Source organism: Cryptomeria japonica, chromosome 9 (assembly GCF_030272615.1).
Source record: "Cryptomeria japonica chromosome 9, Sugi_1.0, whole genome shotgun sequence".
Taxonomy (NCBI): Eukaryota; Viridiplantae; Streptophyta; class Pinopsida; order Cupressales; family Cupressaceae; genus Cryptomeria; species Cryptomeria japonica.
The window spans coordinates 204,058,730-204,083,487 of record NC_081413.1 but is presented as its reverse complement, the minus strand read 5'-3'; the positions used below and the strand labels follow the sequence as shown (position 1 = coordinate 204,083,487).

General features: G+C 34.7%; 1 protein-coding gene across 2 annotated transcripts; it reads right to left on the bottom strand.

The window, feature by feature from the left end:
- Nucleotides 1-8,671: 8,671 nt before the first annotated feature.
- Nucleotides 8,672-15,304, bottom strand: LOC131038879 (NAC domain-containing protein 54-like). Of its 2 annotated transcripts, XM_057971438.2 has the most exons (3): nt 14,843-15,304; nt 11,292-11,569; nt 8,672-9,393 (listed from the first exon to the last, which is right to left on the bottom strand). In XM_057971438.2, the coding sequence occupies exons 1-3, from the start codon at nt 14,994-14,996 to the stop codon at nt 9,313-9,315; spliced, it is 513 nt and encodes a 170-aa protein (XP_057827421.2). In that variant the 5' UTR covers nt 14,997-15,304; the 3' UTR covers nt 8,672-9,312. The 2 variants fall into 2 exon arrangements, with proteins under 2 accessions (XP_057827421.2, XP_059067241.1); XM_059211258.1 differs by lacking the exon at nt 11,292-11,569 and having other exon boundaries at nt 8,673-9,393; nt 14,843-15,278.
- Nucleotides 15,305-24,758: the final 9,454 nt, after the last annotated feature.

Sequence of the window (24,758 nt, the reverse complement as noted above, 5' to 3'; positions counted from 1 at the left end):
AGGACAAAGATCAGGTCTTTCTCTGCATTGAATTTAAACAGGAAGATTCCTCCAGGAATTACAGAGATGTCAACACTACATCTGAGTTTCCATTGAGATTTTGCCCATCCCCTGATCATGTCGATAGATGGTCAGAAGGAGAAGAAATGACCAACAATTGGCAGGTGAAGGGAAGAGACAATTTTTTCCATGAGATTGTCTGGGAGCTTGATCTTCGTTCCTTCCTCTGTTTGGGTAAATTTGGCCAAAGATTCTTCTAAGGTTGTATTAGTGGACCCAAGGAGGGCATTCTTCTAGCTAGACTTGGGATCCTTCTTCCCATTCTTTGCATTCCCATGTCCAACAAAAGTTTCTGGTTCGAGATGGGGTATATTCTTCCCTTCATTGCCAAGGCAAGAGTCAGGCAGAACTGGCGTGGCAGAATGAGTGTCAAACTTGACGGTTTTTTTTGTATGACCCATAGATCGTGGGGTCCCAATAGCAGGAATAGAAACATGTGAACTAACTGTGGTATTGGGTTGGGGTCCTGTTGCAGGGAGGGAGGGACCTCCCCAGAGGGGCGGTCATTTAGGGGGAATAGAATCAAATGGAAAGAAGGTGGGAGAGTTGTAGTCTTAAATGGTGTTACATGTAATGCTCCACATAATAAAAGAGCCAGATAGTTTAACTATTACAAATGTTAGATAATTAATTTATAACTTTTATAAATTTTTAAACAATTAATTTATAATTTTTACAACTTAACTTTTGCATTATAACAACAAAAAGATTTAAATGTCAAACAACTAATAATTTGGTCTCATTTACAACTTTACCTAGTATTACAAATTATAAAGCAATTTAAAAAAAATTAATTTAATAGAATTGAAAAGTGGGGCTTCCACGGTCCTATGTGGGGCTTCCACGGTCCTATGTGGGGCTTCCATGGTCCTATGTGTGTATTGTGTTGTAGGAGTGAAAAGTATATTTCTCATCTCTTCTTTCAGTTCTCTTTCCATAGGGCAATTTGGCACCTTTGGTGGGGAGTTTGGAAGCAGGCTTGGTAGCATGTCTCCTCTTTGGCTGAGTTTTGGACTTGTTGGGGTAAGTCTCTAGTTAAGACTTATTTTCTTTAGATTGCTTGAGTTCTTGGACCCACTTTTATTATTTGACATATTTGGTTGGAAACTAATCAGTGGATCTTGGACAGATTATTCACACTCTCTAGGAAACTGCCTTGACAAAGTTTGATAAACTTTGATTCTTGTTTTATTTTTTTTAAGTTTTCAAACTTTTTAAATTCAATAACCTTATAATATTTATCTTCTATTGATACTCTTTCTTTGTACATGGCTTTAATTTACTTATCTTGAAATGCAGTGGTTGGAGGAGCGTTGAAACCTCAGGTTAGGTGCTAGTCCAGATTGTATTACTGTTTGTACAGCCCTTGAACCCATTCCTTATCTAGGAAACCAAGATGAATGAAGAGATATGTCAAGAATAAGGGATGAACGAGATAGCTCACCTGAAGGATGTTGTCAGGTATGGTAGCTAAGGAGCCTCTGGAAAAGAATCTTCTACAGTTTGAGAAAAAAAAGAACAAGGAGGAGGGGTAATCACAGAGATAGAGAAATATAGATTTTTTGGCCTTTTGATGCACAAGGAGAGAACAATATTCTTTATTTAGTATCAATATATTGTGGGTAGAATGGTTTACAATGGGTAATGGTAGGTCAACTTTTAAGTGTGGCCTCGTTGTGCCACATTTATCTATTAAAAAAATAGTCACATGAAAGAAATGATGACAATATTTATGAGCAAAATAAAAACAGAATACAAAAGAGAATGCTATTGTTTTCAAATAGAAAGATAATTACACAGTTCTACAAACTCTTTTTATTTACAACATTCACCACTTTTATTATTATCAACTTTTTTTTTTTATATTAAACATCGAGAGTAAAAGGAGAGTAACAGAGCAAAAAAAAAACTGGGGAGGCTAAGCCTCAACCAAACCAGATGGTTACAACATCATCAGAGTATAAGAGAGGGGTATAAGAAGTTCAAGGAGCATATACAAAAAGATGACAAAAGACAAGCACAAAACTAGTGCAACACATATTCTTGATTTTCGATCCAGGTGGTCCATCCATTGGAGCCCTCCATCCAGACAATATTTTTCCTATCCTGAAGCTAGACTAAATAATCAGCAAGAGAAAATGAGGGTTCTCTTATGTCTTGGATTTCTTTGAGAAGCTTCTTGAGAGCTTTGTCAAAGGCAGCGAGATCATCCACACATTTCATCCATTCATAGCCATCTCTCATCTTGTATACAAACATGGTGGCTGCACCCTCTTTCAAGAATCTAAGCAATTTGTTCCTTTCAATGGCCAGGATGATAGAGATCTGCATAGCAACATTGTAAAAGGTAAGTCTTCGGAAAGACTCAGTAAGGGTCCTTTCTTGATCTTGGAACTGATCCTCATTCCTAATTTTCCATATGTACCAAAGCACACTAGCAGAGAGAATAGACCAAAAGAAGTTGGCATCTTTATTAAGACTTTTAATAGAACCAATAATAACTTCCATAATGTTAACATATTGAGGAATGTGAAAACCAAACAGAAGCGAGATCTCTTTAGCTATAACACAATCAAAGAAAATATGTCTGCAAGTCTCAGGCACCCTACAAATAGAGAAGAGATCAGAAGAAGAGGGATCTTTTCTCATGGGGAGTCTGTCAAGAAGGAGCAACTAGTTAAAGCATTTTATTTTAGGAGCTATGGATCTTTTCCAAAATCAGTCAAGAATATTCTGCCAGTGGGAGACACTATAATTGGCATACCATAAGTTGTTAAGGTGCTGAATGATGGATTCATCATGCATGAGAATAGAATAGATATTCTTTAATTTTATGTAGGAGAGTACCATCAGGCCACTTGAAAGAGAGGAAGCTGTGGGAGTCCATATTGTAATAGTTAGGGAGACCAGGACTGGAGCAGGCAGATTGGGTGAGCTTATAGGTTCTCTTATGGGAAGGAGGGAGATCAAATCTAACTCTGAGCTCCTCCAAAGAGATGAGGTAACCATCTTCTAGAATATCAACAAGGTAGGTGACACCTTAGAGGGCCCAAGTTTTGGCAGAGCACCCTCGGGTGAGAGCTAACAGTTTGGAGGCATGGATGAGATTCCACCATATGGATCTTTCCCCATGCACAAGATTGTTGTTGAAGAATTCAGTATCATTTAAGAATTTCCTAACACACTCCCAGGATTTCCATAGAGACTTAAAAACACTAGAGCCATGTACGGCAACAGGGAAACTACTAGCAATAATGTCACTAAGGGGGAGACCTTTCCAAGACTCGGCAAACTTAGGCACCACCTTCTCAATATTGTAACTAATAAGTATTTTCCAAGGCTCCTAACCGTTGAGAGAGTGAAAGATCCATTTGGCAATGAGGGAGATACCCTGAGTTCTAAGGTCTTTAAGCCCCAGCCCCCCAAGCTTCTTCTCAACATAGCACCATTTTCATCTAACAACATGGTTTTTCCTGCCACCCTTCCCATCAGACTAGAGGAAGCGTCTAATGGTCTTTTGAATCTCTAAGATTTGGTAATTGCTAAACATCCAGGTCGAGGAATAGTAGATGTTATAAGAAGAGAGAATTTTTTGACAGACTTGGATTCTGCCAGCAAGGGAGAGGTATTTATTATTCCATTTACATAGCTTTTTGTCAATCCTCTCCCTCACCTAAGACCACATGTCCTTAAGAGAGGGAGGGATAGAAAAGGGAATACCAAGGTAGTGCACAATCTTATTAGGAGCCCCCACTGGAAGCCAGTATCTTGGATTCAGAAAGGAGAATTTTCACTCCAGCCAAGAAGGATGGATTTAGACTGGGATATTTTGGCCCTAGAGATATCACCAAAGAGCTTAATTTTATGATTAAGGGCCTCAAAATTCTATTTGGAAAGCTCAATAAAAAGGGCAGTACCATTAGCAAATTGAATGTTCAAGAGGTGAGAATCATCAAGGAGCATAACACCTTTAACACTGCGGGACAGAGAGTTATCCCTAAGCAAATAAACAAGAGCATTAGAAGCGATAGTGAAGAGGGCAGGGGCTAGGGGGCATCCTGTCCTGATAGAGCATGACAACTTAATAGGGGAGGAGAGAAATCCATTGACTTCAACAAGGGAAAAGGCATCCTTAAAAAGGGTTTTAGTCATGTCGCAAAATTATTTAGGGAAGCCAAAGTCTTCAAGCATGGTGAAAACAAAATCCTATTCAACCCTGTCATAAGCCTTCTCAAAGTCCAAGAGAAGCATGATAGAGTTTTGCCCAGAGTTTTTAGACCATTCCATAATCTCCCAGCTAGTTATAAGATTCTCAAGTATGTACCTGCCCTTGATAAAGCTAGTTTGGGTAGAGCATATGAATTTGGGGAGGATTATTTCAAGTCCGATAGCAAGGATTTTAGCAAGAGTTTTGTAGGAGACATTGAGTAAAGTGATAGGTCTCCAATTTTTAATAAGGGCTTTGTCACCACTTTTAGGAACAAGTTTGATTATACCTTGATTGATGTTCCCACCAAGGGTGTTGTACTCAAAAGCTTTCGTGTATATTTCAAGGAGATCATTACTAATCCAGTCAATGCTGGCTTTATAAAGCTCAACGGGGAGCCCATCAGGCCCAGATGCTTTGTCATTCTTGAGAGAGATGATAGCTCTTTCAACCTCTCCAACAAAAATCTTGTGCTTAAGGAGGAAAGAGTCTTCAGCACATAATCGAGGGGGGATGATGGCTTTACACCTAATCCTCATGGCTTTGGCATGTTCAGAATCTTCAGAGGTGAAAAGTTTCTGGTAGAACATGGCAAAGGCCTCTATGATATTGTTTAGGTCGACAATCTCTTCATCATCGACCAAGAGCCTATCAATACTTCCTCTAATGTTCTTTTTCTTAAGTAGATTAAAGAAATACTTAGAACCTTTGTCCCCAAATTAAAGCCACTACTAGCGGCCGCAGATCATAGCCCCTCTGATCTTCACCTATTGGTGGTATCTAAGAGCATCCCAGGCTTTAGATAAGTTGGAAGACAAGCAATTGTTGCAAGGAGAGCATTGAATCTCATCCTCCAGCAGGTGCAGGCGACTAGTAAGAGACTTTTCAATAAATCTATGGTCCTTGGCTTCCTGCTCATCGATGGTTTGAAGAAGCTTTTGCCAGGCAGCAAGATTATAATTCCACCTAGAGATATGGGAAGGGAGATTATTATTATGCATATTGAGGAACTTGATCATCTTGATAGTAGCAAGGGAAATAGGGTCCTTGAGAAAACTAGAGTTAAGGATGAACTTCTTATAATTGCTAGTGACATGAATTAGGGAGCTAGAGAGTTTAACCTGGGAGATAATAGGGTGATGGTTAGAGAGAGTGGCAGGCTAAACACTAAGAGGTTTCCAGAGGTATTAGGGACAAAGGAAAAATAATCTTTATTGACATAAAAATAGTCCAGTCTAGAGTAAATCCGGTTGGCACCTTTCTAGTAATTACACCATGTATACCGGATGCTATTGTTGTCATTTTTGTTATCAGCAAGCAGATCAAATAGGTTTTTAAGAAGCTTGAGTCTATCCTAATGAGGCTTTTCATCACCTTTCCAGCAAAAAGAGTTGCCACCAACCTTATCAACTTGGAATTCAATCAAATTAAAATCTCCTCCAATGATCCAGGGGATATCACAGAGGGAAGAGAGAAAATCCCATAGGCCAATTCTATCCTTGTAGTCATTGGGGGTGTATATAGAGAACATACCAAAGCAAGTATTATCAATATTAAAGATAGCCCAAACAACTCTATTGCAGGGGGAAAGGCCTTTCTATATGAGGTGCTTTCCCCATTTAGGATTGAGGAGAAGCACCACACCACCTCTTCCCCTAGGATGATTAGAGAAGATCTTAATCGATTCTTTTCAGATAAAGTCAAGGTTACAGTCAAGGGTAAAACCAATAGCCTTAAGTTCTTGCAGCATGAGGAAGTCAATATTTTTAAGAGAATCCAAAAACATTTTAACAACATGTTTTCTGTCTAGAGCTTCCAGACCACGCACATTCCAAGAGACACACTTCATGATGAACCAGGGATTTGGGAATTCTCAGCCCCCATGGGGATGTAAGAGCAACCAGAGGGGTAAGATTGATTCCCCATTTTCTTTTTTTGACCGGGACCCTTGTTCTTGGAACCCACAAGATGCCCATTTTGTTTCGTGTTGGCTGTCTCCTCGAGGGGGCCATTGTCCTCACCCTCGAAGACATAGTCCATAAAGGACTCATCATGCTGAAAATTGAAATCATGCCCTGAAGAGGTAGGAAATTCCTCATTTGTAGTGCAGGGCTTTTGAGAATAGGGCTTGTTAGAATCAGATTTAGCAGGCATGACCTCAATAATGTGTTCATCACCTAATTCATTAAACTTCTTAAACCCAGAATCTTGGGTCGAGCTAATGATAACACCCATACTAGAGGAAGGACCCATAAGACAACCAATCACTTTGCCATCGACGATAGGGATGCCAGAAATGATTGATGGCCTGGCGGGGCCTCCTCCAGCATGAGTGGCATCGTCAACTCGACCATTGCCTTGAGAGGTTTTGATGATGGACTTAACCACAGAGCTGGGATTGTTCTTACTAGCCAAGGCCCGAGTACCAATAGCGTGATCGATGGGATCCTGCTTCTTGTTCTTACTCTGTTCAGGGGTTTTAGTCAGGGTGGTGGGTTTATTTTTCTCCACTGCAAGATGCTGGGAATTTTTCCTTCTACATTTTTTTGACTTTCCAGTGACAAATTGGAGATCATCACTATCCCCTCCCATGGGTTGAGACAAAGCCTGTTCATTGGGAGAGTGAGGTAAGGGAGTATCTGTAAATTGCCTCGAGTTAGGGCCAAACTCAACACCATTAACTTTAGGGTTAACAAACCTATCCTGACTATCTGAGGCATTAATGGAGCCACCAGGGGTGGATTGAGCAAGAGGGGTAGCTCTAGAGGTCTTCAAAGGAACATAGTCATTCGAGTTGGTCGCCCTAGCATCAAGGGTATCATTTTTGTGTTTGATAATAGGGCAGTCTTTGCACAGATGCCCCTCTCTTTTACAGAGAAAGCAAGCATTAAGGCCTCCTAAGATTTCAGGAATAGAATTCCTCTTCTATGCAGAGGTTGAGGGTTTTTGGGATGTCAACACATGGTTTAAGGGAGATAAGAATCCTAGTGTCCAAATTTGGGACAAGCCTAGACGATTCATCCATCTGAATTGCCTTACCTAGAGGTTCGAGCATTCGAGGGATAAAGCGCCATAAAAAGGCAGGAATATTTTTAACCAAAGCCCATCTAGGGCAAGAGAGAGCCAAAACTTCATCTGTGATAGCCTCAGGAGTCCAGGAAAGGGCTCAAAAAGAGGTCCTACCAACAGCCCAATACTGTTTTATTTAAAGCTTAAATCTGCATTTCATGGGTATCAAAGAAGATAACAAATAAACCTTTTTGGATTTGTCGACAGAAGGAAATTCGAAGCCCTAACTTAAGGTTCCAGTACTTGTGAAACCAATCATCCATGAACTTTCTTGGAGGGCATTTATCAATATCAACGGAAGCAAAAAAGGTAGCAGTGTCCGTTAATATATTCTTTTCTAAGGTAATTTCATGCAACATAGAGTCATTAGGCGAGATGAGGATGGAGTCGAAGTCAGAGGAAGGATCCTTACCCGCTGGAAGCCCTTCTCCATCTCCTTGGGACGCCACGAACTTCGCTTGTTCGGGAATCGCCTGAGCAGCATTGGAAACAGTGTCTCTATATGATGCTCACGGCGGAGAATTGCTAAGGTTAACCAAATTACCGTTGGGTTGGGACGGTCGATTCAGGCTCCATTAAGAGCCGAGGGGTTGGCACAAACGCAATAAATGAAAGATCGCACAAATATTCAGAGGAATAAAGCCGATACAAACATCAAAAACAATAAAAAAGAGCTTAGCGAAAGACAAAGAAAACCACGTGGAGGAGGGAGACCTCCTCCGCCGGGACCACTTGGCGCCCCGTCACCACGTCGGACGTCGAGCAGAGCAGGAGATCGCACGCAGAATCCAGAAATTCTCAATAGAAATTCAATAAAATGATTATTCTGAACTTTGACTAAAATAGGGCAGCTTTAGGTAATCAATGCTCAATACAACATTGTCTTGACATAGAAATTAATTAATAAGGACGGTTTCCATTCCACCATAGGAAACTTGGTATGACATGCTGAAGTTTATTGAATAAATTACTAAGTGCAAACTAGAAACTATGAAACAAAATAAAAACTGCAGGTTGCAGGCAGTGATGTATCAGTTTCCAACATGGGTGTCTGAGATTATTACATATTTTTCATTTGGCCCTGCTGAAGCTTCCATCTTATGTAGCCTTATGCGAACTCTTCTTTTCGGTGTACCTTCAGATGACACATCTTGCTGATAACTATGCAATACTCGACTGTGAACTCGTAATTGAAGATTTTGAAGTGCACAGTAAATAACTATAGGCTGTTTGCCTATAGCAAATAGAGAATTCACAACAACAAACACTGTTTTCTATAACAGAGAATTCACATCAACAAACAGAATTTGATGTCACACAAAAATAAACATCTTTTACTAATTGAAAACAGCAATTACATCATTCCTTTATATAGAGGTATTCCTCATTCATTATAATTTGCAGACTCGACTACAAGGAACTCTTTATAGAGCTCATAATAAAGATAGACTTGCAGTTTTATGCATAGCAACTAAAATACTTAAAAATACAGAAATTACTATCTACCAAAGTTGCCCAAAAAAAACTACTAAAATCTAATTTAGAATCTCTCTCCCAAATCTCCAGGACGACCATTGTTGAATTCACTCTCAAATAAAAGAGAAGAATCACAATTCTTAAAGTCATTAAGTTCTATATAGTCACCATTCAAGATGTCAGCATCGCTATCCTGAGGGAAAGAATCATCCACATTAGAATTCTGGGAATCCAGACATGCCTGCAGAATTTCCTCTATGATCTCTGTTTGTTCAATATACTCATCCATTTCTTCACCAGTCAAATATCCATATGTAGCTTCAGGCCTAGTAAAGCTTATATCAGCTGGAACTTGAGGAAAATCATTGTTGTTTGGTGGAAGCCATCCAAACTCGGAATTTGATCCTAAACCATTTGGCATCGAATCAAGTTTAGACCCATCTTCAGACTTGACTTCACCACAGGAAGGAATTCTACTTTTAGGAAATGAATCAAACCTCTCAATTTCTGTATTTTGCAATCCACAAACTTTTTGCCGGAAGTTCGTACCTTCTGAGAACATGGCATAATACAAAAACACTCTGCAGAACAGAAGAAAATTAGGACCAACAGTTGCTTTACAAATTGCTAATAATGATAATAAATGTCAACAATATTAACATGTTCAAAGTAATTAAAAAATATTATGATTCTCAATATAAAAAAAAATTATAGATGTTGACTCAATTATGTGATCTCATTATAAGACTAGGGGTAGACATCAATTAATGAATTTTTGTCTATTCCTGTCTGCCATATACTGGATGGAAATGCGATGAAAAATCTTTTCCATTTAGTAGAGGGAAATGAGATAAAAAACTCTCACCATTTCAGAAATCCAAAGTTTCTTTGGCTTATGTGAAAATAAACAATACAGCTTTTTCTTAGAATAGGTCCATAAAATTTGCTTATTCATTGAGACCCTATTAAAGACCGAAGTTCCAGTCTTGATTATTCAAGCAAGAGAAATGGCACTGTACGGACAATTGGTGTTTGTCATTAGTTATCTCAGAAACTTATATTCCTTTCACTAATGTGAGAGATTGACAAAAACAACCTTTTATTGTAAGTGATTTATTAGAGGACTAAGCAAACCATCCTTATTTTCTCCTTACCCCTTTACCATCTGAAAGAGAAAGTAGAAGTGCAACACTCAAAGTAAATCATATAGAAATTCAAGGCCACTTAAGCTTCTTGGGGGAAAATGAACAAAACAGCCTCCGTACACCCTTGTTGCCTATTTTTCTGGAGGAGAAGTGAATCTTAGAATTCAACAAATTCATGTTGCTTTGGCATGAGAAAGAATGAAAATAATGGGATTTATGAGAAGTATGTCATAATGTCACTTATTTATTTCCTCTTCGTTAAAAGATCGAAAGAATCTCGCCACATATAAGATTGTACATTCAAAATGCTTGGGCTATGAGCTTCGCAATGAAAATAATAAATGTAAACAACAGCCAAGTTCAAGTGTACAAGAGTGGCCAACATTCTAATAAGTAACAGCCAAGGCAATTTTCAATCATATGTAAGTGCAAAATGAATTCATACCATATCCTTCTGTACGTATTTTTTTACCTAAAATTCATTTAAGTAACACCAGCAATTCTATTACTGCCGAAGGCTACTTTGGAACTTCTATATGTAAATACACATATAAGATTAATATTATCATCCTCACGAAGCATAGAGTTTAACTATAAGCTATAGAAAAATACTGATATTCACCTATTTATATCACCAACATCATCAACTCAACATGCATTTCTACTTATATCACCAACATCATCAACTCAACGTGCATTCCTACCAAGATTTAAAAAAATGGATTGAAAAAAAATTGGACTTAAAAAAGAAAGATGTTCATGAATCACATTGCTACTTATCGTGAACAGCCCTGCCCAATGTTTGACAAATATCTTACGAATAAGAACAGAATTGTTTAGACCATATCTTTGTAAGCATTTTTCCTATGATGGGAAAATCCATTACAATAACAACATTCAATTGAAACCCTATCAATCAAAAAAGATGTTGAACACATGGTCCTGCCTTGCACTCATTTTACTATCATGACATTTATGCATCAAAAGTTCATTTTTGAAAAATATCATATTTCACAATCCATTGAGTTAATGTATACAGTTTCTGGATTTGATTGAAACTGTCTACATTAGGTGCATTTTTATTTTGAATCATCACATTTCTATGTAATTAAGTCAATGTAGGACAAAGCATGAGAGAGGTATGCGAACATGCATTTCTATGTATCTATTTATTAAGTCAACGTTAATAAATGTAGGTATAGAAAATCCTTAGTAAAAATAATTAAAGGTTAATGGATATTTATGTTTTGTCATGGTTTTTCTAGAATTTCTCTATGGAAATTATTGTGAACTTTGTAACCCTTGACTCTCCAGCAAATTAGTCAGAATAATACCTGCAAACCAGGTCCTGTCTTGAATTCATTTTCATCAATATGGTATTCATGCATCATCCATTCAGTTTTTCCTCGAAGTGGAGGTCTGCCCTTATAGAAACTTAGAGTCTTTCTTACTCCTGTTAAAATTGACTGAGAGTGAACTGTGTGGTAGCTTCCTGTGGTCTTCCAAATGCCAGCTTCAGTAGCCATATTATCAACTGAACCGCCGCGATACTTCCAATCGCAAGGACTAAAAATGTACCACTGTTTGGTACACTTCGGCAGAAAAGATCTTTCTGCAAAATTGCAAAAGATACAATTTAACAATGATTAATTGAGCACAAGTTGCCAACTTTTACATGGACAAACATGCCTGGGAATTTATGTAATGCGAAAACATAATTAAACATTTCAGGAAATTTGACATTAGAGGCAAAGTTAATCTGCAAAATTTTAAAAGACTCATTTCAAGCACAAGCCATTATATACTACTGTTGCTCTTTGGTACTTTTGTCCTCGATGACAAGAAAGAAAAAGATGTTGTGTTGACATGTGGTTATGTTCTTCTCGTGGGCCAGGATAGTGATACGGACATACTGACTTGGCTGACGTGTTAAGTGTTTAAAACATGTTCTTTTAAGCCATGCTGGTGACACGGATAAATGAATAGCTCTGACTTTGCATTAATGTTAATGACATCTTTGGTTTAATATGGCTACGGTTTAAAGGGCATATTCCTCAGGATACTTCTTGTATCGAACAAGTTAAATGTTTTTCTTGGAAGCTGTATTTGGCGTTTCATTTGTTTTGTTTTGGAGTCCGTCAAACCCTAACGCCGTGTGAGTCGCAGTGCCGCTGGAGCTACAGAGCTCGAATCAGTTACAGAGAATGGAGCAAACAATGGTTTCATTCAAGAGATTAACGGTTGACTGGTTAGTTTATTTGTTTAGTTTGCGTTTAACAGGTATGTTTCTTGAAACACATGATTTAAGAGATACTGTTTACCTTGGTTCGAATTTTTCAGTTATGCAAAATAAAAGTAAGGAAGTGTTCGGGCTTTATTTTTGTTTTTCATGACTGGGAAATTAAAACGTCTTCCGTTTCTACTGTTTCCGTTGCACAGTTAGAATCAGTTATTTGTTTTTCAGTTTACAAATCTTGTAAGTTAGCGGGTTATTTAAGATGAAAATGGGGTTTTTTCTGTGGTGTGCATAAAAACAGTTTGACAGATCAGTTTGTGAGAAGAAAAACAGAGAAATACAGTGCCGTAGTTTGAGTGTGAACAAAGTGGTAGCATTAAACAGTGCCGTAGTTTACCAGAAACAGCCGAGGGTTTCTTGAAAATCAATACTCTGTTTTTGTTACAGAGTATATGAGGCTTCATTGAATTGAAACCATATTGTTCAGTGTTTATTGATTTGAAATCATACAGTACAGAGTATTTGAGGTTTTATTGATTTGAAATCATATTGTTCAGGGTTTGTTGATTTGAAATCATACTGTTCAGAGTATATGAGGCTTTATTGATTTAAAACTATATTTTTCAGAGATTGGATAGTGTTGAAGAATATTATTGCAAAATTTTCATATGTACAGACTGATAAAATATTCTCGCTCCAATCCCTGATGGTTTTGTGACTGCAAGAATAAAATGCATGCATAAAATCACCAGTGGTTGTAGCTCGAGTTGAAATATTCATTGATAAGAAGAGGGGTTGGTGCTCCTTGAGGCCTTGTGGTTTCTAAAACATGTGAACTGAGTTGGTGCTCTTTTTGAATTAATATAAGGGATCTTCCGAGTGGTTTTTCTACCCCAAGAGGGTTTTCCACTCATGCAAAATATTGTGTTATGTGCATTGTCGTGTTTCATTCTGTTTTACTAGTGTATGCTCTGATACATCATATTTTAGTCCTCTTTATCTCATACTCTATTCAGTTGGATTTATGTAATGCAATATTGAAAGTACTTTTTAATGTTTCAAGTTTGTGTAATATTTTAATACCATTTTGTTAAACAAGGTCTGAATCAAATGTTTTAGTTGGTTCAATGGTATACTTCATGCTGCATTAATGTATTCCATCAAAGTGTTAAGTCTCAGCCATCTGTGCACACTGTGAATTAAAATTGTCAAGGTCCATAAAAGTATAACTTGTTAAAAATTTGTCACACTCTGATTCACCCCCCCCTCTCAGAGTGTTTTCCACTTCCAACAACTACTTCATCAAAATTAATTTGATACTCTAAACTAGTGAATCATCGCTATTTATCCCAAAGTTTTTTTCCTCTAAGGAAAGCATGATCATCATATGCAGCATCTGAATTCAGCAAACATTAGGCACTATGGAAGTCATTGCCTTACAGTGGAAACTACAAATCTCTCCATAGAGAGCAATAGATGAAATCTATTTCCACATATTACAGAAATTTTAGAGCTCTTTGGAGAATATTTTTATCTCATCACGGGCTAGATATAAGGATGATAATAATGGTACAATATGAAGCTCTGCTAAATTTTGGCTTGATATTAGAAAAGCTGTTCAAATCTATGAGGCATTTAGAGGTCTGATCTACCGATAGTTTTCTCACATAAAGCTGATTAAGACTGCTCCAATTGAGCCATATTGCAGGTCTTGTGAAGTCTTCCTAACATTGAAAGTGGTACTAACTCAGAAGTCACCTCATGCAATATACATATCATATAGCAAGTTGAAATAGATCAGCAGTCAATCCATTTTTCTGAGATTGATTCCAAACCAAACAGTCAAGGAATTTCATAAACTCGTTCTCTAACTTAATCAGTTTAGAAATTACATTAATGTTGACTCACCTCCATCTTTTTAACAGATACGAGGGTACAAGGTTAAAGCCAAAAATTTATAAACAAAAGAATTAAATTAGAAATGTACCCAACTAAGATAAACCCTATATATATCCAGATACAATCGATTTCCAACTAATCTGTATCCAGATACGAAATACAAAGAACATTAGGACTGTCATCCTCATCAACCGACATAAAAACTTTTGTGTCCTAAAACCTTGGATTATAAGTTTTTATGCCCTAAACCCTTAGAATATATATTACAACACATGTTTCTAACAAAAAAATGTCATGTCCTAACTACAAAATTCAGCTGTAAATCTCACTCTTGACAGAAAACTAAGAGGTTGTAACTATCAAGAGGCCGCCGCATGTCTTATTCAAGTATTACTTACAAGATTGACATTTAAAATCGAAGGTTGACATTCCATTCGCAAACACTTGACAGAGTAGTAAGAGGTTGTTGCTATTAAGAGGCCACTGCATTCACAAAACCTGATTGACATTTACTCATCAGGATTAGGCCACCGACCAGGATGACAAATTTAATCGGCAGACTATCCCACAAAGCAAGATGACTGATTGAATAAGCAGATTATAACATAAACCAGGATGACTAATTTAATGAGTATATTATCGACCAAGATGCCAGAAGAAAACACTTTAAGGCAGACATATCTATCATAACATATTACAAGCATTTTCAAATCGATGTGTAAATATCCAAATTCAGTTTAGATCCTTGACCTGGCAACTCCCAAGGCTCGCATTTGTAAACTTCCATCTCAGGAATCACATCCAATGTTTCCTTAATGCCACAGTTTTTCCGCTTCAAATAGCGAAATACGAGCTCTCCTTCATTTGGATTGAATCGAAAGCCCGGTAGCACAGATGAATCCATTTGCTGAAAGATACCTACTTGAAAACCAAAAGAACAAATTGTACGGCGATCTCAGCTCAACCGTGAGAATAATGGAAGAAAAGGCCCTGAATCTCCCCTTCTATGTATACTATCATTCCATACTGATCTGAATTACTGGCGTACCGCTTTTCTTTTCATTTATGGGTATGTGCATTTATTTATTTATTTAGATTCCCTAGAAATCCCCCATTGGAAAATTAGCTTACTGTTTACGCCAACTACTGTGGTGTAAACTAGGGAATGGCATTAGAGAAAATTGGCCCTTTGCTTTGATACGACGATTTGACGAAGAGCAGGTACTTTTCCAATCAGCAGTAGGAATTTGTACGTAAATAAAACTATCAAAATGAGGTAATTCATCTCTAAAGAATACATGTGAGACCGGTTTAAGTAAAAGGTGGTGGTTTAGGTTTTAAAGGGTCAAAGAGTAATTATCTAGTTTACGGGCTTAAAGTGTATTAACAAAATTGTTTTGTATTTTGTTGGTTATTGGTTTTAAGTAAAAGATTTTTTAATTATTATTTTTGAAATAGGGTAGTTAAGAAGATAGTTTTAGGATATAGGTGTTTTAATTTAGTTATTTTTGTAATCTAAATATTTTATAATGAAATATAGTTTTGTCTGCATTAAATATAAATTATAAAAATAATCTATTCTATTTATTCAATGTTCTTTATACTAATCTACATTTCAATTTGTGATAGAAGATGACATCAATCTTTGTATAGATAAGATGTCATATTATTCTGACATATTATTCCGAGGTGCTTGAGATGACATCTTATTCTAAGGTACTTGACATGACATCTTATTTTGTTAAATGCAATTCCCGACATAATAAAAGATTGAGATAGTTTAACTATTTTCTATATGATGTCACAACGGATGTTAAATGTCATGTGCGACAAAAAAAAGGATGAAACAATTTAACTGTTTTTTTAACGTGATGTCATAACAGAGAAGGCACTTGAGATGTGGGACTATTAAAAATTAACTTTTATATTTTATAACGACAAGAAGATTTAAATGTGAGACAGTTAAATTATAACTTTTACATTTTATAAAAATAAGAACGTTCAATGTGGAACCATTAATTTCAAACTTTTAATGGCAATGAGAACGACATTTTTTGAGATTGTCAGCTCTAAAATAACTATGCATGATTTATATTTTAAAGGGTTTTCACAAAAATATTTTATATTGCATCTTAATAACTTGATCTCACTTACAACTTTACCTAATATCACAAAATATAAAATAATTTAATATAATTGAGATTTTTTATACAAATATTTGAATTCTTAATTTTATCTTTAACTTGTTTTAAAAAATATTTTCCAAAATCAGATTAATAATTTAAATCAAATTACCTTTAAACTTTAATATCATAGATAAATATCTATTACAATTTAATTTTCTAGATTAGAAATGCTTTTCTCCTAACAATACATAAAATTCTTTGACCTAAAATTTGTTAAGCAAATAATATAACTTCTATTATAAATAAATACATATATAAGTTAAATATATATCAAAATAGTTGAAAATATAAATTTTAACCATAGATACAATCTTACTACCACCAAATTGAAACCCTAATGCAAACATGACAGTAGAAGGATTAGTCAGAAAAAAAATGACTGAAACGTAACTCGATATTGTGGAGAGGCTTTGTTTCTCCACAATTTGCGGTTTCGGGCAGTGTGAGAGATTTTCCTTTATGAGAATATAGATGGATCTCGATTTCCCAAAGACATTTGGTCAAAGCTTTAAATTATATTCGTTCAAACTCATTCCATGAGCATTTCCTTTTTATTAGTTTTAATTGCAGAAGTCTTTCTCCACACCAAACATAAAACTGAACAATTCCAGCCAAATCCTGATCGCCAGCGTTTCGAACCAAATTCCAACACAAACGGAACAATCTACAGGTGGCACAACGGAATGCATGTGTTGATTTAGTTTTATTGCAGAAGCTTTTTCCACAACCGATCTTGACTGAAGTTAAAGATCAGGATCGCCAGGCTTTCGAGCCAAATTCCAACGCAAAACGGAAGAATTGCAGGTGGCAGAAGGGAATCCAAGGGCACGGGATTTCAGAGAAGGGTGCATGCGAAGTTTAATTGAGGAAGATCGCTAGGGTTTGAAACACAATTGGTGTGATTTGCAGGTGGGAGAAGACAATGAGAAGGGTATGGAACCTAACAGCCTGGAGTGATTGAGACAGGAGATCGGTAATGGAAAGCTTAAATGATTTTAATTTGTTTGGATTTTCTAATTCAATTCTATTTTATATTAATTATAAGTAAAAATTATAAATTATTATGGATTTTTATTTTAAATTAAATTGAATGATATAATTTGTAATCAACATTAAGTATTTTAATTAATTTACATTTACCTAAATAAATTAAATCAAATACAATTAAGAAAAAAAAATATAAAAAAATAACTAAAATTAATTGAAACTTAGTTTCATAAAATAAATAAATCTTAAATAAATAAATAAAATAAACAATAAAATTAGCTATAACGAAATAAATTAGTTTTAAAGTAATAAATTTAATTTAATTTAATTATATAAATGAAATTATTATGGATTTTTATTTTAAATTAAATTGAATGATATAATTTGTAATCAATGTTATAGTTATATGTTTTTGTTGTTTTCATTTTTTATTTCAGGTACATATTTCAGATGTATTCAAGATAAAATTTAATTAAATAAATAATCTATTAGGTAGACATCTTAATTAAATCATTAAATAGTTGGAACTTGGTTTCGATTTGTACCTTTATAAAAAAATTAAGACAAGAAGAGGACATCACTGGATACAATCATAGTTCTCACAAGAAATTAGTTCAGATGAACATGTCAATAAAAACAATGTTGTCAATTAATAAAAAAATCCAATTTCAGTTTTGTGTCAAAAAAATTAAAATTATTATGATTGATGTCAAAAAATTGCATAATAGTAGGTAAATAAAAGTTTCCTGTATCGAAAATTTTGTACTCTATTAAATTCAATGATACAATTTGTAAACATCGTATTTTTAAAAAAAAATTATTATAAATATAGTATAATACGTATTGATACTCAAAACTATTAATAATTTCCCAGGAAGAGCAAAGATTTCAGTCAAAATGAAATATAAGTTTACAAGACTCATTCGTGAGTCAAAATTTGATTCATGCTACAATGAGATAGGAGACACGAACATGGGTCATGTGGATATTTATGTATAGTATAATACGTATTGATACTCAAAACTATTAATAATTTCCCAGGAAGAGCAAAGATTTCAGTCAAAATGAAATATAAGTTTACAAGACTCATTCGTGAGTCAAAATTTGATTCATGCTACAATGAGATAGGAGACACGAACATGGGTCATGTGGATATTTATGAATTTGTTCATAGAATTGCAAAGGGAGGAGGAAGATCAATTCTTTCTCAATCCATGCCAGCCTCAGGATTAGTTGAAGCAGTTGCATTTCCCCTGTCTCTACAATCGGTTGATTTGGTAGTGCAGTGTGCACAATATTATGACGAAGATGAAAGGAAGATTATTGGCCCGTTGGGTGGTACGGTGTTAGATATTAGTCCTCAAATGATACAAAGAGTGTTCTGTATTCCACAATATACAGAATACAAATGTATTGATTGGATAGTTGCTAACAACTATTATGAAAATAAAAACAACAAAGCTTCGAAATTCATTAATGAACATCTCATTCTTGAAAGTACTAGGAATGTAAAAAAGTTGGCTAGAGGACAACATATAGTAGAATTCAAAGAGGAAGCAAAAGATTATATCACACTTCTAAGTAGAGTATATGGTACTCCAAAAGTGAAACACTTCCATCCATGGATGTGTTATTATATTTTGAAAATAACAAAGGGAAAAAAATTTGATTGGGCAACTATAATTAGTGACAACTTGAATCAACAATAGATAGATGTTTTGCAGAGCAACACATTTCACATGAGTTCGTATTTAGTATACTTGTTGGCCTACCAAGGTAGCTATCCAGGACTAAATAGAGTTGGAAACCTTAATGAAGCAGGAAGATGAATATTTGGTAGTTACCTTCAGTTAGAACTGATAGAAAGTGAAAAACACTATTGCAGAGTTAACGACGCCTTCATTTTTTCCATAGTAAGACATCTTGACAATGATTTAAGCAAAAGATTATCTTCAGATGTGAGCAGTGAACTATCAAAGTTTGGGAACTGGTATATCCAATTCCAAACATTCACATACATTAGAGTTGTAGGTTTCCATGGAAGCCCATTGAAATTGCCCAAGTACCCTTTAGACAAAATAATTCTGCTTGAAATGTGTAGACAAATAGCAGAAGTTGATAAGGTAATGGGGAAACAGGGGTTTTTTATAGTTGAATCTCCAATTAAGGTTGGTGATTACTCATGTGTTGACATGGATGTAGCTCACATAGTTGAAATTGACATGACACATCTCCACATGTACAACTTTAGTGATGTGAGATACAATTTTGATCCAATAGGACTGATCGGTAGAATAATAGAGGCAGACTACAAACATGAACCTGCTTTAGAAGATCATTGGGCTAATTGACAAAATGAAAAGGAAATCAAAACCAAAGATTACTGTAGACTAAATCTTCCTATCATGAGAGCTTGCAAATTCGATAGAATACCTGAGCACATGGAAGAAGATGGAAATCAGTTGGATCCAATTTACTATACAATGAGCATATGTGATCAACCGATGGATAAAGTGAATTGGTCTATAGTTGAAGATGTGTCAGTTGAGAACATAACAATGAATGTGATACTAATGTCAATGGAGTGGTTGGGAAAACCTTATTCTCTACTACCGATACATCATTCTACCAATCAAAATACAAATAAAATTGTCCAGCCATTAGATGCAACAAACTTGGACATGGAAGAAGATAGTGCATGTCTTCATCTTGTAAGAGATAGAGAAGAAGTTTTCACAAAAGGAAATGATGCAGCCATGAATGACGTTGAAGAAGAAAAAGAAGATAATACACCATTATTAGAAAGGCAAAGGTTTGAAGGGCAAAATGTTGATACAACAACATTGGAAAAAGGAAATATTCAACCATGCTTTAATATTGTTTCAACATCCACTTCACCTTCCCATAGTTACAAATCAATTCAAACTGTACCATGCTCTTTGACTCCACCTTTAGATTACTTGGCTCCTACTCAAAATGTAGATGTACAAGGAATATATAGTGCATTTACATATTGGAGAATAGAATTGCAAAATTATGGTGTGCATGTGATAAAGAATGCAACAAAAGTTTATAGTCGTATCATTTAGAAAACAAATATTGCAAGGGAGCTTGATGAAAAAATTGAGGAAGAAATTTTCATGTGCAATCAAAATATTGAAATTTAAAAAAAAATGAAAGTAGTTCCTTTGAATGAATTGGAGGCATTGGTAATTGAACAAAACAAATTGTTTCTTAATGAATGGCTCAAAGCAAGTAAGATGAGACACAAAACACTTCTAAGCTGCAAAAAAAATTGAATAGAATGAAAGAATCTATCAATTTTTATTTGAGAAAGATAGAAAAGTTTGTCGAAGATCTTGATTGCACCTTTCTAGAAAGTTCTTTGATGGTTCGACCAACTAAAGAAATCATTAAAGATTTTTTAGACTCCCTTCACAGAGAACTATCTAAACAAGATATTGACAACATGATGAGTAAGAAGACTAAAACTAGTCAATTTGAAGAAGACTACTCAAATTACTCAATTACAACAAAAGATTAAAAGAATTGTTCTTTTTGTACAAGTGAAAATGAAGTACAAATTGGACCAGATGAAAATGAAATAAACAAAGCTATAGATATATTTGTTCACCAATATCCAATGGAGACATAAACATTGTTGCTATGTAACACATCTTCTAACATGTATCAATCAAAATGTTAGTAAATTTTGAAAAAGTATAAATATTCCAATCAAAGAATTCACTCTTTTATTCTTTGATCAATTGTACAAAGAATATGGTTACCACATTCCATTTTATGTAATTAATTGATCTATATAATTGTTATATATGATCACATGATTGAATGTAAATTTCCATCTACTTTGTCATTTATATTGTATTTATCATTACACAAATAAAAGTAAATCCAATAAATAATAATCATGCATATTTATTTTATCGAAAAGTTTATATAACAAATTGAGTGTGACTTAAAGTTTGACTGTTTCTTATGTTTTCTTAAATGAAAAAAAAATTAATGTATGCATCTCATACAAATAACTTATCGTATGTAAAAATTAACATATGCAACTTTAGTTTAATTAATAAAATTCATATATAGTAATTAAAATAGACAATTTAAATACAAATCATTTTGCAGTTATGCCAGAATAGAACTTTACATTTCAATCTGAAGAACAAAGAAGACAACATCATAGGGAATATAATAGGACATATCAAAGAGAATATCAAAGAAGGAAATGAGAACATGTGGAAAATGTTCAAAGTGAAGAGAAACATGTACATAATAATGAAGCAAACAAACAAAATTATAGTAGAAGAAGAGCATAGATAATAGAACAACAATTACAAAATCAAATTTTAGAAGAAGAAAATATAAGAAGAAGGGATTCTCAACATAATTCACAACAATTATGTCTTTATCAAATAGAAAATAATCAACAAGTTCCTCTCCGATCCAGTCAAAGCCAACAATTTGAGGACAAAAGAAGACAACAACAAAGAGATTATAGAAGGGCATATCAAAGAGAATATCGATGAAGACAACGAGAGGAGAAGACAGATGATCAAAGGGAAGAACTTCAATGAATGCGTAATAATGCAGACAGAGAAAGATATTGTAGAAGAAGAGGAGAGATAACAGTACAAGAATTAGAAAATGAACATCAAGAAGAAGAAAATTTCAGCACAAATAGATGACAAGGAATTACAGAACAATCACCGACAAATGAGTATGTGCCTAAAAATAGTCCATATGTACAACATGATAACTTAAATGAAAGAATGGAAAACAATGCAGACAATCATAGTGGAATGCTTCAAAATGATTTTAGAAATTTGCAAGTAATTTTTTTAAACCGAATAGATAGCTTTCTTTGTCCAACAATGTGTTATGTGTGCCAAGAATGTTACCTTGGAATAAAAGTCATATGCACATCAGAAGGTATTACATGATGAACATGATAATGAGACATCGAGCACACAGTTCAAGTGCAATTTTTGCAAAAAGAAACTTTCAAGATTTGCCCATCACCATAAATGAATTACACGAGCACGTGGAGCAGTTGCGAACCTCACACCTAGATGATAAGCTGATGTGATTTGGGACAACATTAAGAAGAACCAGGTCATATTGGTCAAAATCCAGAGCAGAACTATCTGACATGCTACATCAAATAGGAACACCAATAATATTCTTCACACTAAGTGCAGCTGATTTGTATTGGCCAGATTTACATGCATTAATGCTAGGAACAACACCAAGTAATCCACGTGAAGCTCAAATATGGAGGAAACAAAATGTTATCGACTACCCTCACATAGTTTCCCACTAGATGAATTTAAGACATTCAAACTTTAGAAAAGAAATATTAGAAAAGGGCTTCAATGTTAAAGACTATTGGTGCAAATATGAGTGGCAACATAGGGGATCACCACATGTTCATTGATTCTTATGGATACATGGAGCACCAAATATGGATAATATAGATTGGTCTAATGAACAAGAAGTAAAAACCGCACAAAAATATTTTCATTCCATAGTTCATGCATGGAATCCAAGAGCTAATCTTCATCAACGAAATGTATAGGTATAATTACAATGAACAATGAATTTTTTTGTTCTACATCACAAATGTAAACACTTGTATGAATAGCCAATTAATACATTAATATTTGTTATTGTAGGCATTTCCAAATTTTTCTCTACATCCATGCTTAAAAAATACAAGACAACTTATTCAAAAGGATATAGATCAGGATTATGAAGAAATCCTAAACACTGTACAAAGACATACAATCTGTAGAGAGGGTGCATGCTTAAGAAAGAAAAAAGGAAGCATGGTTTGCAGGTATGTACTTTAAAAAATTTAAATTATATATATAAAGAGTAAGTATAATATTGCAACAATGCTGAAGAATTAACTTTTATATAAATTGTAGATACAATGCTCCTTGGAATTTAAATTTACATGGTTCAAAATTATATGAGGATAAAGATACTGGTGAAATTTTTTTTGATCCAGTAAGGAATGATGATAGAATCAATTCACATAATCATTATATATTGCAATTATGGAGAGCCAGCATAGACTGGCAACCTGTTCTCTCCAAACATGCTGTGATAAAGTATATTGCAAAGTATACAGCAAAAGCAGAGAAAAGCTCAGAAACCTACCATCAAATGTTGATGCATCTTACAAATATTGAAAACCTAGATGATCTTGCAGCAAAAGCATATAGGAAACTTCTAAATGAAACTATTATTGAGAGAGATGTTGGAGCTCAAGAAACATCTCACATGCTGTTAGAACTTCCACTCATTGAAAGCAGTAGATGGTTTGTTAATCTAAATGTCTCGTGTGAAGTATTCAAACTTGTGGCTATAAATGATGGAGAGGAAAATCAAGAACAAACAAAATCATTCATCGATGGATATAGAACAAGGCCATTGTCTATGGAAGCTATCACAATGATTGATGCAACTAGATCATGGATTTATAATAATAGATGAAAAAGTGATATCAAATGGTAGGCTAGGAAAAATGCAGTAATAGTTAGAGTGTTTTCAAGATTGTTTTCCATGCCTCCACGTGAAGTAGGAAAATTCGTTGATTTTTGTTTTTTAGAATTGTTACTCTACAAACCTTTCCGTGACATAAGAATAGATATTGATGATAACAATAAATCTATAATATCAAATTGGGAAACATTTAATTATAATCCATGGCATGTGGAGCGAACAAATAATGCAGAAAATAATGAGAATAGTAGTGATTCAGAAACTGAAGAAAATGGATTTGTTCATGGAAACACTACAGAGCATGAATGGGAAATCATTTCTAGATTACATCATGGTCAATTTATGCAAGTTTCTGAAATAGATATGTTGGGAAGATGAGATATTGATAGGCAAACAAATTGGTCTTTCAGATATCCAGGTGATGGATACACATCTCAAGCAATCAACTTCATCAATACAATGAGAGATAATGTATTCCATATATATAATGATGTAGCAGAACATATCGATTACAAAAGCCTCAGTGGAAAACAAGAAAAACCATTACCCATTATTATGTCACACTATTCTAGCGATAAAAGTGTGACACCATTATAAATGATAGTTCAAGGAACAACAGGAACGGGAAAGTCATATCTCATTGGTGCAATTAGTAAATCTCTAAAAAATGCTAAAGTTTAAAGGTTACAATAAATTGGGATTTAATATCACAGAAGAATGTAAATATGCTAGTCATTATCTAATGCATGCAACAATATTTTTTCACTTTTTATTTTCAAAAATAGAATACAATTTCAAAATTCCATTGTATGAGTCCTTACTAAGAGGTTGTGATTTATAAAGTGCCTCATCAATATTTTCTTCCACTCTGTATGTTTGTTTCCTCAATATGTAAATTCATATAAAGAGCATTACATAAAAAATAATACTAATTAGCGAAAAATAAAAAGCTGGGGTAAAAAAAC

Coding starts and splice junctions, on each gene's coding strand:
- LOC131038879 (XM_059211258.1), bottom strand. CDS start 14,865: ATGCGAGCCTTGGGAGTTGCCAG. Junction 9,394..14,842: donor CGAGCCTTGGGAGTTGCCAG/GTCAAGGATCTA, acceptor TCTGTTCTGCAG/AGTGTTTTTGTATTATGCCA.